The following is a 15,006-nucleotide window of genomic DNA, read 5'->3' as shown; positions in this document are numbered from 1 at the left end:
TACAGTTGATTTTGGTCAATTGTTGACTAGACTCTCTGAGGTTGCCCTTGTCTCGGAGGACGTACTGAAGAGGTTCTCCTCCTTTTTAGAAAACCAGACTCAAGTAGTTAAACATGAAAGTCCTTATTCTGATGACCTCCCGGTTTTATGTCGAGTACCACAGGGGTCGTTAATGTCCCTGGTACTGTACAATGTCTACTTCAGACCACTGATGGATATTTTTTTGCGGTTCAAACTGAACTACCACTCTTAAGCGGATGACATGTAAATCTATGTCACATTAAAATCCGCACCGGATGCGATGGCACACATTTTAGCCTGTGCTAATTGTATAAACAGCTAGATGATTGAGAATGAATTTCAGCTCAATTCCAACAAAACTGAGTTCATAGTGTTTGGCCCAAAACACCTTCTTAGGAACTACCATGATATTACCTCTTTTCCAGCCATTTTTGATGCAGCCACAACTTTTTCATGTAGGACAAAAAACCTTGGATGCATACAGCAAGCATATCTGGGCTGTAATGGCCATGTGTCTAAGGTTGTTATATCTGTCTTTTATCAACTCAGGCTTCTAAAATCAATTCTGCTATTCATCTTCGAACCAGACCATGCTGTGGTTGGGGACAATGGTAAACTCCAGACTTGACTATTGCGGCACTCTTCTTCTAGGAGCGCCAGAGAGCCAACTGGACGGCTCCAGGTGGCAAAGAATGCCGCCGTCAGACTGGTATACAAACTGCCAGAAAAGGTCCCTATTTCCACATATCGGAGGAGATTGCATTGCTTGCCGGATCGGAGAGGGAATTGAATTCAGGCTATTGTGTCTTATACACAAGTGTATTCATGTAATGCCACATAGGTATTTGATTTAAAAATGTTTAAAAAAAGCTTTATCAGCCGTCACAAGCCTTGCGCTCACCCGGCGACAAATCTGTTGGTTGTTCTTCCTTCTCATTACATCTTCCGGGGTGATCGCTGTGTTTCCATCAGTGGCCCTCGTTACTGGAACTCACTTCCAGCTGCTCTGCTGAACATCTGCTCTTTTGCTCTTTTCCGGAGAAATTTGAAAGCATATCTGCTCCATTGATTCTTGGCATCTGTTGTTACGTCTGAAGTGTGCCAAGGAATTTAACATCAGCGTCTAGATGCAGGTTCCTGCTTAGTTCCGGAAGGATATGCGCGTTACAAATCCTAAATCAAATCAATCAAATCAATTAGATTTCAGTTGCAAGATATTTTTTTTCTCTTTGCTAAAGTTTTACTTGATCTAGAGTTAGAATTTTTATTTTTGCTTTGTTTAATGTACGTTTTCAGCACAGCATCTAGATTATCGGTTTAGCCTCAGACCACTCATCCTTGATGCCCGCGGATGTCATACATTTTATTATTTTCCTTGTCTATATTTCTGGAGTTGTTGCCAAACGCAATGTGCTATTTCTGCATTTTATGATACAAATAGTTAATTGGTGTCCTAGGATGAAATAGTATACTAATATTTAAACCTAATGCAAACATTAATTATCAAAATCAACTGCGGTAATACCGTGCGCATATCAGTGTGAGAACACGGGGATGATGTGTTTAACACTTTATTGTTATGTTCTTTGTAGATGGGAGTTTGTGTTGTGGATTCTGCCGTTGCTGGATTAGGTGGCTGTCCATATGCAAAAGGTGCAACAGGAAATGTGGCCACAGAGGATGTCATTTATATGCTTCATGGACTTGGCATAAATACAGTAAGTTGTTAAAATGCATTCGGACAGCGGGTGGCGCTAAAGTACTGAAATGCAAATACTATCGCAAGAATTTAGGACATTTTCTGTAGAAAACATTATTTGACAATGTTGGTAATTGAAATGGAACAACTCAATAAAATGAAAATGCAATGAAACACAACATTGGTAATCGTAAAATCTGAAGCCAAATTACTCCAAGCTCCAAACTCTTTTTGCTGAACCTTGTTTGCCAATGCTATCTTCTAAAATAGTTACGATACTGACATATACAAATGAGAAATGAGAAACCTCTGGGTGTTTAAGCGCGTTATAAATAGTAACTAAGACAAAAAAAAAAAACAACACACACAATTACGCAACTAGAAAAACAAACAATTCCTGTAACAGCGCCTCGATGCCTGCGGGCTATGTGAGCACTTTATAACTGTAAAAAATAAAATAAATAAAGAAACAAGAACATTACTTAAAAGTGCATTAGAAGAGAACATTTCTTTGGAGTAATGTATCACCCACGAACGCGCCACCAATAAATGTAATAAAACATTGAAGCATAAAATGAAGACTCGGTTTTCAACTTAGACAGGGGAACAACGATGCTGACCCATCACTACGTATACCCAAAGTTAATAACTCTCTCTCTCTCTCTCTCTCTCTCTTTCTCTCTCCTCCTCTCCTCCCTCTCTCTTGTAAAGTAGCATGTGTTATTTCTCGGTCTGTGCCGCCTCACATACTCTTGCTGTATCTCTCTGTTGGCCCGGTCTGTTTTTCTCTCTTTTTCTGTGGTAATTCGAGGTAACTCACTTTGTACCTCTACCTCTCCCTCTGTTAATATGACATTATGCACTGGCTATCTCTCTATTACAGTACAGTCAAACAAACACTATCCTTTCAGTATGGCCTGGTCTTCTCTCCCTACTTGCTCCCTCTGTAAAGCTCTCTCATCCCCCTCGCTCTCTCTTTCACCCTCTCACTACCATTGTCACTCTCGCACTTTCTCTTTCCGTCTGCATCTCTGCCTCTCCCACTATCTTCCATTCTGCCTCTCTGTGTTTTAGTATCTCTCCCTCTATGAGTGTGTGTCTCGCCTCCCAACCTGTTGTGACTTAGGGCCCACTGGGCTCGTGCTAAAGTCACGTGTATAGTGGCACATGGGCCCTGATTCATGGATTATTTGCGCCGAAAAAAACGGGATTTGTGCGCCATTCTGCCCGCAAATCCCCATGTGTTAAAAAGGGATTTGCGGGCAAAATGGCGCACAATCCCGGTTTTTTTTGGCGCAAATAATCCATAAATCAGGGCGATGGGACACGTGTCATCAAGTTAATAAAAGGTGCACATGGCACCCGTGCGCCAGTTAATCAACCAGCAATGGCCTGATGTGTAATTTTGTGTGTTGTGTCTGCGGCTGCCATGATTAGCACAGGACCGGTCTGGCCAGCCCTTTAACAACTGGCAATGAGTTCAGTGAACCTGTGGCTGCAGCTTGAATCCACGGCGTGCACAGTGTGCATTCCCTACTGGAGGAAGTGTAGATGGGTACGCGGATGTCTCTGTAGCAGCCCTGGTCTCTGGCGTGCAGGGGCGAGAAGATGCGGCGTGGACCGAACAGCTGGCGGCCTGTCTCAGCCCCGCCTGGGGGAGCGTGGGGGTTGCGCGGCAAGGTCCCTGTGTGGCATTAACGTGCTGGTTGAAGGAGCAAGGAAAGGGACCTGTAAGCGACTTCAATTCAACACTACAGCTAAGTCAATGCCTAGTCTGGGATGCTGAGGGAAACCCTTATTGATATATTTTTATATCCAGTTTGTTTACTCTGGATGACAACCCTTATATAACACCCCTCTCTTAGAATCCCCCTGACCCCACAGAGCCAAGAAGTAGGTTTGTTTTGCAAATTAAAAGTTTTATTTGAAAATTAAACAATATATATCACACTTTTATAGTAAATTAATATTTGATAGCACACTTGTGAAGATGATAGTGATCGACAATGGATAATGTTACACTGGTGCACTCTTTTTGATGGCTTAGAAGTGATGTAGAGAGGATAAAGTAGCTGAGAATGCTTTTATGGCTTCAAGGACAATGCAATGATGAATGAAAATGCAGTACAGAAAATAAACTTGATATGACTTCAACAAAAGACAATGTAATCACTTTTCTTTGACAATTCACCCCCCCCTCCCCTCTATGCAAGGTAAAGAGATGGGAGGAAAGCACACAGTTCTCAGGAATGCAATCAAATACAATTCAGTTCCCCCCTAGCAAGCTTAGAGGAAAACAGGTAGGAGTTTTAAACACAGGCAAGATACTTTGATGTGGTTGCAATTAAGTGAACAACATGCTAAAAAGGCTTTGCATTCCCTATAGGAGGTTCAGGGGGAGTGAGAGATACTTAAATTAATTCAGGATCACTTTAGCAATGCTCTATGAATGATTGTCAGGTTGCACACGAATTTCAGCAAGGAAAGCAAGGACAACTCTTTTTACACGTGGCTGAAATTAAGCAAAATATCAACTCGCGGCAAATTTAGTCGCGTGTGTCTAGCGCAATTATGGAGACACTATAAGGAGTAGGAAGTCTAGGTTATTTGGAAAGCCTATAATCTTAGCTTTAAGATGAAAGTTAAATCTCATGCATAGCACAAACGGTTCCGGAGATACGGCCGATTTAGTAAAGGTAGTTTTTTCGGATTTTACATTTTTAAGCTCAGAATGACAGGTGACAGTTTTCAGTTTTAAAGATGACAGAATGACACGATTCTAGGAGGCAGTTCTAATAGGCTAAAATAGTTTGGATTAGATTATTTTAAACTAAGAGATTGGTTTTGGCACAGTGCTAGCTGGGTACTCACACTAGATTTTGGACAGGAATGCGACTTCGTCACCGATCGGGTCAGGATTGGCTGGACTTCTGCTAGCGGTTCTTCGCAGCAATCTGGTCTCTGGGTCTCTGGTTCTGTTGTCGGTTCTGCTAGCGGTTCTGGATACAGCACTGCATTCTGGACACTGCTACAGGTTCTTGCAAAAGTTCTTGGCAAAGAATTCAAACAGCTCGCCCGGCTGTTGAATAGTTTGGTTGGTTTTGAGGCCTGCTGAAGAGGATTCAGCTTGTGGATTCAGGCCTCTCTGCTAGAAATTCTGGAGTTAATTTCTGGTCTCCGGAGATTGATGGATTTGAAGTCTGGATCTCTGGATGTGAAGTCTGAAGTCTCCCGGCAAAGCGTCCCGCAAGAAAGTGGAAAGTGAATCTCTCTACCTGGGTTTCAATTTTAGTTTTATGTGTTTTGAAAAAGGGTGTGTGCCTGGGCCTAGCTAAGCCTGCCCCTCTCACTTATCATTGGCCAGTTCCTCCTCTCTTCCTTGATTGGGGAAAGACATGGAGTGTCAGAGTGATGCTGTAGGTTTTATGGTCAGACGAACCTCTCCTTGTCAAATTGCACACAAATCTATTTCTGACCCAAATACATATTATGTACCATAGCATAGCAAATGTACCATTTTTCTAATATTATAGGTCCAGTTAACATATTTTCTGTAGCACCAAACCATCCGATCCCTGTCTTTGTACGATGTCGTGTCCACTTATGACAGAATTCTCCCCTTTTCATCCAGATAACGACCTCTAAACCTTTCCAGATTTTTCACAGATGTGCACCAGGGATATGGGTTTCAGATGATAAAGTGTCAGATTTTTAACATGCATACATTTGGAGTAACAACCCTTTTTTCTCCGCTACTATCCCCAAGAACATACCACAGGGTCCTAACACCTCTTAAAATGTGCACAGAAAAATCACAAAAATTATGATGTTATTCATATAATTTTGACAAGTCCGCACTGTGAATTATCCATCTTTTTAAAATCATGCTCTGGCCCCAAAGGGGTGTGGTTTTCCAAAGCACATGGTGGAATTTCTGGTTTATCCACTTCCCCCAAGCTCAGCTTGCTCTCACAGGCACTGCCCCTCCCAATTTCTCCCAAGAGGAAGCCATTTTACGACCCCCCCAATATAACATTTGCCTGAGTCCAGGACAGGGCTTTGTTCAACTTCCTGCAGTCCCCAGGTGCTCCTCCCCTTTTCCAATCAGAGAGGTGTCATCTCCTTTTGGCAGGGGCAGCAGGATGCAGCTAGGCCTGGGAAGAGTGGCTGATCAGGTTTCTCCTGTCGGGGGTAGTTGTCAGGCAGAATTCAGCTAAATGTCACTTTAGTTCCCAGTTTTCTACATTCAAATCCAACTTACAATTTTTGCACATGCAGCTAGAATGCTGATTCTAAGTTCAGAACTATGACATTTAAACAATTGCAACCTATGTGACACTCACAAGTAGGTCACTCATTTATTCTAAACATTTCGATTTTAGTGGCTTTAAACCCAAATTCACTTAAGCTGCTGACATCCCCAGCTATTTTTTATATATACATTAAATAATTACTTCCTTCAAGTCATTTCAGAATATAGTTTTACATTGTATCCACCTATTAGCAAGTCTTTCCTTGGCCTGGTGTGGGTTCATTTGTTCAGTTTTACACAAAAGTCTGGTGGTTTTAAAACGCCGGCTTTCTGAGAGTGGTAAGCACCAGTATTGCATCCATTTTTGACATTAAGAAAATGAATTCCCCACAGTTCTGGGTTCTTTTGGCAATCGGCATCGCCATTCCCAATGGTCTCAGGCTACTGTGTGTGTAGTCCAATGGTGGTTTTAGGCAGTGCCCTCCTGTGCTCACAACATAGGCAAAAATGGGTGGCAGCCTATTCTTCATGTTTTCCCTGTGCACTCTCTGGGGAGTTCTGGCCATCATGATTTTTTCAATGCCAGTAATGCACCGTTTTATGGTAGGGCTTGGATGCATGGGTAAAAACATCCCACAGATCGCTGCCTATAGCTGCCCCTGAAAGGGTGGAGAGTGCAATTGAGGCGCTGACCCCCTCCCACCACTTCATTTTAAAGTCTCTCATCTGGGTGAGAATCTCCCGTGTGGGGGAGAAGAGGATGCAATGCAGTCAAGGCTGTTTTCATAAAGTGACTGCCCCAAAGAACTCCCTGCCTGGGGGAGTCTGCTCACTGCGCAGTCCGGACCGCTGCAGAGGCATTCATTATTCCCACCTGGTGCAGAGGTGCCATGACAGGCCCTGACATCACCCATGGCACCAAAAGAGGTGGCACCACATCAGCCACCAGTGTGACCATCACCCCGCGTTTGGGGCAAAAGAGATTCCTGGCAGAGAGTATCCATGCCCATCGCTGTTAAGGGGATGAAGGTGCCGCAGAGAGAGAAGTCTGTAGGAGGGATCAACAGCAAAGGAGGAGTGCTGGAAACTGCTGTCCTGCATCTCGTTTGATGCTTATGGTGGACACAGTGAGAGCCCCTAACCGATGCCCGTAGCTGACCCGTCACATAGTGCTAGGCAGAATTCTGTGCAGTTCCCTAAGGGAGCACTACAGAAGATTAAGACTACAGGTATATGCAATAAATCCCCTTTGGTATCAGTCTGTACCACAAAGATTTAGTTGGTAGATGTGGCTAAGCAGTCAGACTTATCTCAAGAGGATGATGAGCAGTATTCAGGGTTTACACATTAGGACTACAATACTATGGAACAAGGAAACACTGACCAAAGCTTTGTATCAAAAAGAATATATATTTATTTTACACACACTGATGTTCAAACACAAATCACTATTATAAAGGCAAGTTAAATCAGTCATACACAACTCCCTATTGAAATTGTAGACAAGTTTGAGCAAGAGTGAAAACTGAGCAAAATGGCACAGTGAAAACCAAGCAGAAATTGCACTCTAACAATTTCTCAAAAGGGAGGGAAAGGTCAAGTTATACAGGGCTATACTCTTAAACACACCAGCAACACTTCCCAAGAGGATTGTGAACAAGTTAGGCAAGGCAGTACTTTAGCATGTGCAATACCTAGGTAAAAACCGAGCAAAATGGCACTTCACTAGCTGCAGAAGCCCGCCAAAAAGACGAATAAAGGATCCCCGACCTGGGTTAGGACTATAGAGAAAGACACGAGAAAGAAATTAAATCAAAGTTCTGGCAATAAAAACCTACCGGAGTAAAGTTAATATTAAAATAAACCGGCGGTATGTTAGAGGCTGTCAGTAAAAGTGGTAGCCTCGAACCATGGGAAATTCCCATAGGGAAATATTTGTGGTCGAATATTTACGTTAGTAACCACTGCCACCAGCCAGAAACTTTTGAGAGAGGGACTGTACAGTACCCCCTCGAAAATGAACACTAGGGAAAAGCTATTAACCCTTCCCAGTACTTCCATAGTAATATGGGTTGTACTGGTTTTGTTCATAAGAATTGACTAGAAAAGTCAATGGGGACTTTACATACCCTCGGAGACAATAGTCAGTCCCAGGGTATGTTTGGGGGTTGCTACGACACCCCTGTGGTACGGCATGGAGGGTGCTGTGTACCACACATGTTAAAAAGATGATTCCTATGAGGGTGAGAAAACCCCATAGACCATAAGCACACAAGATAGCCTAAAACACACACTAGCTATCTGTCTAATAGTGGGGAAAAAGGGTCTCACTCTTAGCAGGAGAACAAAAGAAACCCATCAAATCCAGCAAAGCTGCTGGGGGACTCTATAGGTAAGGGAAATTAGCCTTTGGAGAGAATTCACCCTAACACTCGCCCCCTACACCCCTCAGACTAAGGGACAGGAGGATCTTATTCACTCCTGGATGAGTCTCTTACCTCTAGTCGGGTAAAAACATCCTAGAGAGACAATCAGCATTTTGGTGGTGTCATCCTGACCTATGCTCAAAGGTTTTCCTTTGTAATCTACATGACCTACAAACCCTTTCTGGTACATCTCTCTTATTTAAGGTATAAGAGAGCTGATCTAACAGTGCCCTTGAAGTTGCAACAACTTCTGAACCCAAAATAGGGTTTCTCAAGGGGTCCTTAAGAAGGATTCCCTTAGATCTAGAAGGGCCTCCATGGTTCCTCACCACCTCTCTTTCAAGAGCAGGTTGGGTCTCAGGTATCCTGGTTGGAGGGTCAGAGGTCAAGCCAAGTACAGGCTTCCTCTTCTTTTGAGATCTGGTTTTACCTGTTGGAGGAGTTTCTTCCCTACCACTAGGTTTTCCTTTGGAGTCTTCAGTAGAAGAGTCCACAGCCTTAAGGTTTTTAGCCTTGGGCCTGTTTTTCCTGGATTTCCACCAGCTTTGAGAATTACCAGTTCTCACAGGCCTAGAGAGGGGTCCAATTGGTCTATCCACCTCTTTCTCAGAAGCAGCTGAGTCAAAGACTTTATAATTGGATGGTCAATGGTGGAGCTTGGTTGGGGCTCCCATTTCCGTAACATTCTAGCCTCAGATGTGCCTGTGTAAGAGGTCAACTTACTAACATCAGGGTTTCCAGTGGGGGTCTCAGTAGAGGTTCTCACAGGCTTAGAGTGGTCCCTTAAGGTTGCCTCTCTAGCCAATTTGGTTTGGTTCTGCTTCTCCATACTGGGGGGCCTGGGGGTACTTGATACTACTCCTAGAGTTTTTAGATCATTCACCAACAGGACTCTCCCAGGCACCTCAGTCTAGACACTAACAGGAATCCTCACTGTCATGTTATTACACTGAATGAGGGCTGGTAGAATAGGAACCAATTGGACAGGACCTCCAGAAAGTTTAATGGGACCTTTGGGTGCCTTAACAACATCCTCAGGAGGGTGCTGTGTACCACACATGTTAAAAAGATGATTCCTATGAGAGTGAGAAAACCCCATAGACCATAAGCACACAAGATAGCCTAAAACACACACTAGCTATCTGTCTAATAGTGGGGAAAAAGGGTCTCACTCTTAGCAGGAGAACAAAAGAAACCCATCAAATCCAGCAAAGCTGCTGGGGGACTCTATAGGTAAGGGAAATTAGCCTTTGGAGAGAATTCACCCTAACACTCGCCCCCTACACCCCTCAGACTAAGGGACAGGAGGATCTTATTCACTCCTGGATGAGTCTCTTACCTCTAGTCGGGTAAAAACATCCTAGAGAGACAATCAGCATTTTGGTGGTGTCATCCTGACCTATGCTCAAAGGTTTTCCTTTGTAATCTACATGACCTACAAACCCTTTCTGGTACATCTCTCTTATTTAAGGTATAAGAGAGCTGATCTAACAGTGCCCTTGAAGTTGCAACAACTTCTGAACCCAAAATAGGGTTTCTCAAGGGGTCCTTAAGAAGGATTCCCTTAGATCTAGAAGGGCCTCCATGGTTCCTCACCACCTCTCTTTCAAGAGCAGGTTGGGTCTCAGGTATCCTGGTTGGAGGGTCAGAGGTCAAGCCAAGTACAGGCTTCCTCTTCTTTTGAGATCTGGTTTTACCTGTTGGAGGAGTTTCTTCCCTACCACTAGGTTTTCCTTTGGAGTCTTCAGTAGAAGAGTCCACAGCCTTAAGGTTTTTAGCCTTGGGCCTGTTTTTCCTGGATTTCCACCAGCTTTGAGAATTACCAGTTCTCACAGGCCTAGAGAGGGGTCCAATTGGTCTATCCACCTCTTTCTCAGAAGCAGCTGAGTCAAAGACTTTATAATTGGATGGTCAATGGTGGAGCTTGGTTGGGGCTCCCATTAACAACATCCTCAGGCTTAAAAAAGCTTTCATTCACTACTGTTCTGATAGCCCCAGTGTCTCTCCTGGCAGGAGAATCCTGGCCATAGACAAGAACACTGTCCATGTAATACACTTTAGAGTTTTCTGGAAGGGAGTCATACACACCCCTATTCTGTTTGCTAACCAGACCCATGGACTCTAAGGATAAGGATACAGTTGCTTGAAGACCCAAGGGTTCTTCAGCAAAAATTCATAATGGGCACTAGCCATTTGTACTTCCTCCTCAGGAGCGAAGGCTAAGGAGACTGTGCTGATCCCTGCTGGTTTACCCTTGCATCTGGGATCACCCTTTACATGGTCAGTGGACCCACTAACATAGCATTTTCCAAATGCTCTCAGGAATGGGGGTTTCTGTTGACCTGCCTCTGGTTTGGCCCCAGGGGGTTCACTAGCCCTATCTGGTTTCCCAGGTGGCTTAACCTGACCATATTGTTGGTTGTGGCCCTCTTTGGGATGGGAGGTATTAGAAGTCTCTTGGTTCTCTTTTGGTGGCTGTTTTCCCTCATCCTTTTTCTGAGTGACCCCAGATTCGTTGTGAGTAGCCATGTGGCAACCCACAAGTCAGCAGCCTTGTCTAACTTTCTAGGATCCATTTCCTTAGAAACAGCCAAGTGCTGTCTGAGCTCAGGAGAGCAGGCATCATAAATAGACTCCAACATCACAAGATTTCTCATTCCATCATAAGTGTTAACTCTGTAACCCTTAATCCAACACTCTATGTTTTTCAAACATTCATTCACCCAAGTAGTCCAAGGGGTACTATCATGCTTTTTGAGGGTCCTAAACCTCTTAAAGTACTGGGAAGGGCACTTCCCAAATCTAGCTATCAAAGCTAGCTTCACACATTCATAATCCATCCTATCCACCTCCCCCAACTCCATTACCACATCAGATGCAACAGGGGGGAGCCTAGAGAACAACCAGGGGATCAACTGATTCCCTGTGATGTCCTGGAGCCCAGGATTGTTTGCAAACATAGCTAACCAATCTAATACATCCAACTTATGTTCATACATACCCACAATCTCTTTAGGCATCCGGGGTCTTTTTGTACTGGAGGATCTAGAGGATTCGGGGAGAGAAGCATTTTCCAAAGACAATTTCTTCATTTCTAGCTCATGGTTGACCTCTGTTTCTTTGAGCCTTAGTTCTTGATGTCTCTGTTCAGTTTGGGCACTATTTTTTTTAAAATTCAAGTTCAAGTCTCATTTTTTCTAGAGTGATGCATTCAGGACTTAATGTGGGACCTGACAAAGTTCCAGTAGCCATAGGTTGAGGCCTTAGAGCAGGCAGAGGGCCAGAGGGGGTGACATTGTTATCCTCCTCTTCCTCTTCTGTTTCAACAGTAACATCATCAACATTATCATCCTCAATGTTTGCTATATTTGCTGGAGGGGTAGGCACTACAGCTCTACTCTCCAGTTTTTGGTGTTCTAACAATCTTTCAATCATTTCTGATTTCTTGCCTTTCATTGGAAGACTTTTCTGTCTACACAGATCCTTTAAATAATCAGCAGTATTTACAAGGAGGGTCTCCTGGCTATAGCTTTCAATTTTTGACTTTTTTTTTTAAATTATCTTTCAGCGATTGTTAAGCCTTGTGGTTAATTGAACCAAATTACTAGCAGCACTCTAAAATGTAAATCCAATACTTTTATCCCACCGCTGTACACCAGTTCCCTTAGGGAGTACTACAGAAGATTAAGACTGCAGGTATATGCAATAAATCCCCTTTGGTATCAGTCTGTACCACAAAGATTTAGTTGGTAGCTGTGGCTAAGCAGTCAGATTTATCTCAAGAGGGAGATGAGCAATATTCAGGATTTACACATTAGGACTACAATTCTATGGAACAAGGAAACACAGCCCAAAGCTTTGTATCAAAAATAATATATATTTATTTTACACACACTGATGTTCACACACAAATCACTATTATAAAAGCAAGTTAAATCAGTCAAGAAAAGTATACACAACTCCCTATTTAAATTGTATACAAGTTTGAGCAAGAGTGAAAACTGAACATAACGGCACAGTGAAAACCAAGCAGAAATGGCAATAACAATTTCTCAAGAGGGAGGGAAAGGACAAGTTATACAGGGTTATACTCTTAAATACACCAGCAACACTTCCCAAGAGGATTGTGAACAAGTTAGGCAAGGCAGTACTTTAGCATGTGCAATACTTAGGTGAAAACCAAGCAAAATGGCACTTCACAAGTTTAAAACGAGGGAAGGAAAAGTTGGTTATAAGAGTTAGGTGCACCAACACATTTCTAGGTGAGAATCAATCTAGAGAAGGCAGTTGTAACAGATTTAGCCAGAGTCAATAGGCCTGTGCCAGAGTCAGTGGTACAGGGCAAAGTGCCCAGGAGCAAAATGTTCTAGTAGCTGCAGTCAAGTCTTTGTTTAACGATTCGAAAAGGTGGTTGCAGAAGATAAAAGACACAGTTAGATGATAGGGGCGGCCAACCCAGTAGGTAGGTAAAGGATTTAAAACACCTTTAGCAGTACCCAACGAAACGGGAGGCCTGGCGGAACAATGTACCTTAAAAGTGGAAGAGGCTCCTGCGGTGGCGGTAGTTCCTGGCAGTTCCTGCAGTTCGGGAGATCCAGCAGAGGAAGAGAGGATCTCGTCATGGAGGAAGGCTCGAGTTACTGCACTGCCCAGGGATGAAACCAGCCGCGGTGCTGCCAAAACGAATAAAAGGTACGCTCCTTTAAATCGCAGTCTGGGTGGATGGTTGCCTGGCTATCCGGTCTCTGTGTGCTTGGCACTGGCGATGCGATCAAGGCAGGTCCTGGAAGGCAATCGGCGAACTGGTTGGCCCCACCAGCTCAAGGGAAGAAGACTCTTGCAGGTGAAGATCTTCTCGCGTCGTTGGAGAAAAGTGGTGAAGATCTGCAGCAGGGCTTCACCGGTGGTTCAGTCGTTGCAGATGTCTTTGGCTTCTCTCCTCTTCGGCTTCTTAGTTCCAGTGGCGATGTCTTGTCCTCTAGTCCTCAGGACCCTACTTTTATACAGCAACACCCTCATTCATACAGCCTAGCTGCCACACACACAGTGGGGTGGCTCTCCTGGCGGGAGAACCCCCCAGCCTATCAGGGCAGAGTCTGACTTGGGTTGTGTAGGCAACCGTGTCCAGGGTGCCTATTCCCCCTCCCACACGTTCTGTCTAGCCCAGACTCAGTGGTGCCGAGAGGAGGGCTTCTGTGCAGAAGCCCGACAAAAGGACGAACAAAGGATCCCCGACCTGTGTTAGGACTATAGAGAAAGACACGAGAAAGAAATTAAATCAAAGTTCTGGCAATAAAAACCTACCGGAGTAAAGTTAATATTAAAATAAACCGGCGGTATGTTAGAGGCTGTCAATAATATTGGTAGCCTCGAACAATGGGAAAATCCCATAGGGAAATATTTGCAGTCGAATATTTACGTTAGTAACCACTGCCACCAGCCAGAAACTTTTGAGAGAGGGACTGTACGGTACCCCCTCGAAAATGAACACTAGGGAAAAACTATTAACCCTTCCCAGTACTTCCATAGTAAGGTGGGTTGTACTGGTTTTGTTCATAAGAATTGACTAGTAAAGTCAATGGGGACTTTACATGACCTGGGAGACAGTAGTCAGTCCCAGGGTATGGAGTCTATGTTTGCGGGTCGCTACGACACCCCGGTGGTACGGCACGGAGGGTGCTGTGTACCACACATGTTAAAAAGATGATTCCTATGAGGGTGAGAAAACCCCATAGACCATAAGCACACAAGATAGCCTAAAAAACACACATTAGCAATCTGTCTAAGAGTGGGAAAAAAAGGGTCTCACTCTTAGCAGGAGAAAAAAAAATACCCCTCAAATCCAGCAAAGCTGCTGGGGGATTCTATAGGTAAGGGAAATTAGCCTTTGAAGAGAATACTCCCTAACACATGGGCACTCCTTCCTGGGGGTGAGCCTGGCAATGATGTTGCAGCCCAGCAACGCTGCCACCCGAGTTCCTATCAGGGGGAAGAGGAGTGCACACCCACTGCAGGAGAGAAACAAAAAACCCTGAGGTGAGAGGAAACATAGTGCGGCTGTGACCACTGCCTGCCCCCCCCCCTTCCAGGGTGAACCCGAATGCTGCCTCACTACTCCGACTTGGGGGAGCCCGATGGCGGCACCGCCCGAACCAAAGCCCCACCAATCGGTCACCATTGCCACCGCAGGGGGGCACAATAGATTGGGGATGCATGGAACATACATTGGACTCCCATCAAGGCCCGCAATCCTTAGGGCCACAGAGCAGGCGGGACACTGTCAGCCTCCTGAGAAGCAACAGCCAGGTGAAGGACTCCTGCATTGGGGAGACCACCAATGCTAGTCACCTTGCCAGCTGGCTAACCATCATGCCTGCCGTGATCCAGCCGTGGCCCTCCACTTGGAGGGTGGTTGTGCAGCTGGGCCTATATGGGGCTGAATAACACTCGGCTACCCCACTGCCCAGCAAACAACCAAAATGACTGCAAGTTCCGATGCAGGCGGAAACAACCTCTGCCTGAGGAGACTGAATGTGGCCTGCCCTGAGCTGTTGCCAGCCAACTGCAATCACTATATGAACTGCAGTCCATGTGGCCCCCGGTGTCCC

The 15,006-nt window shown here is 44.6% G+C and overlaps 1 protein-coding gene across 4 annotated transcripts in view; it reads left to right on the top strand.

The window, feature by feature from the left end:
- HMGCLL1 (3-hydroxy-3-methylglutaryl-CoA lyase like 1) overlaps positions 1-15,006 on the top strand; it is a 696,896-nt gene that overhangs the window by 594,498 nt on the left and 87,392 nt on the right. For 3 of the 4 annotated variants that reach the window (XM_069606145.1, XM_069606144.1, XM_069606146.1), the window contains exon 8: positions 1,614-1,739. The exons of the other annotated variant lie outside the window; for it this stretch is intronic. In XM_069606145.1, the coding sequence (XP_069462246.1) occupies positions 1,614-1,739 (126 nt within the window). The remainder of the gene's footprint in view (positions 1-1,613; positions 1,740-15,006) is intronic. 4 annotated transcript variants of the gene reach the window in all.

The sequence above is a fragment of the Ambystoma mexicanum genome, chromosome 4p (genome assembly GCF_040938575.1).
Source record: "Ambystoma mexicanum isolate Mex_15411 chromosome 4p, UKY_AmexF1_1, whole genome shotgun sequence".
Taxonomy (NCBI): Eukaryota; Metazoa; Chordata; class Amphibia; order Caudata; family Ambystomatidae; genus Ambystoma; species Ambystoma mexicanum.
The sequence above is the reverse complement of the archived record's forward strand: the minus strand, read 5'-3'. Positions and strand labels throughout refer to the sequence as shown.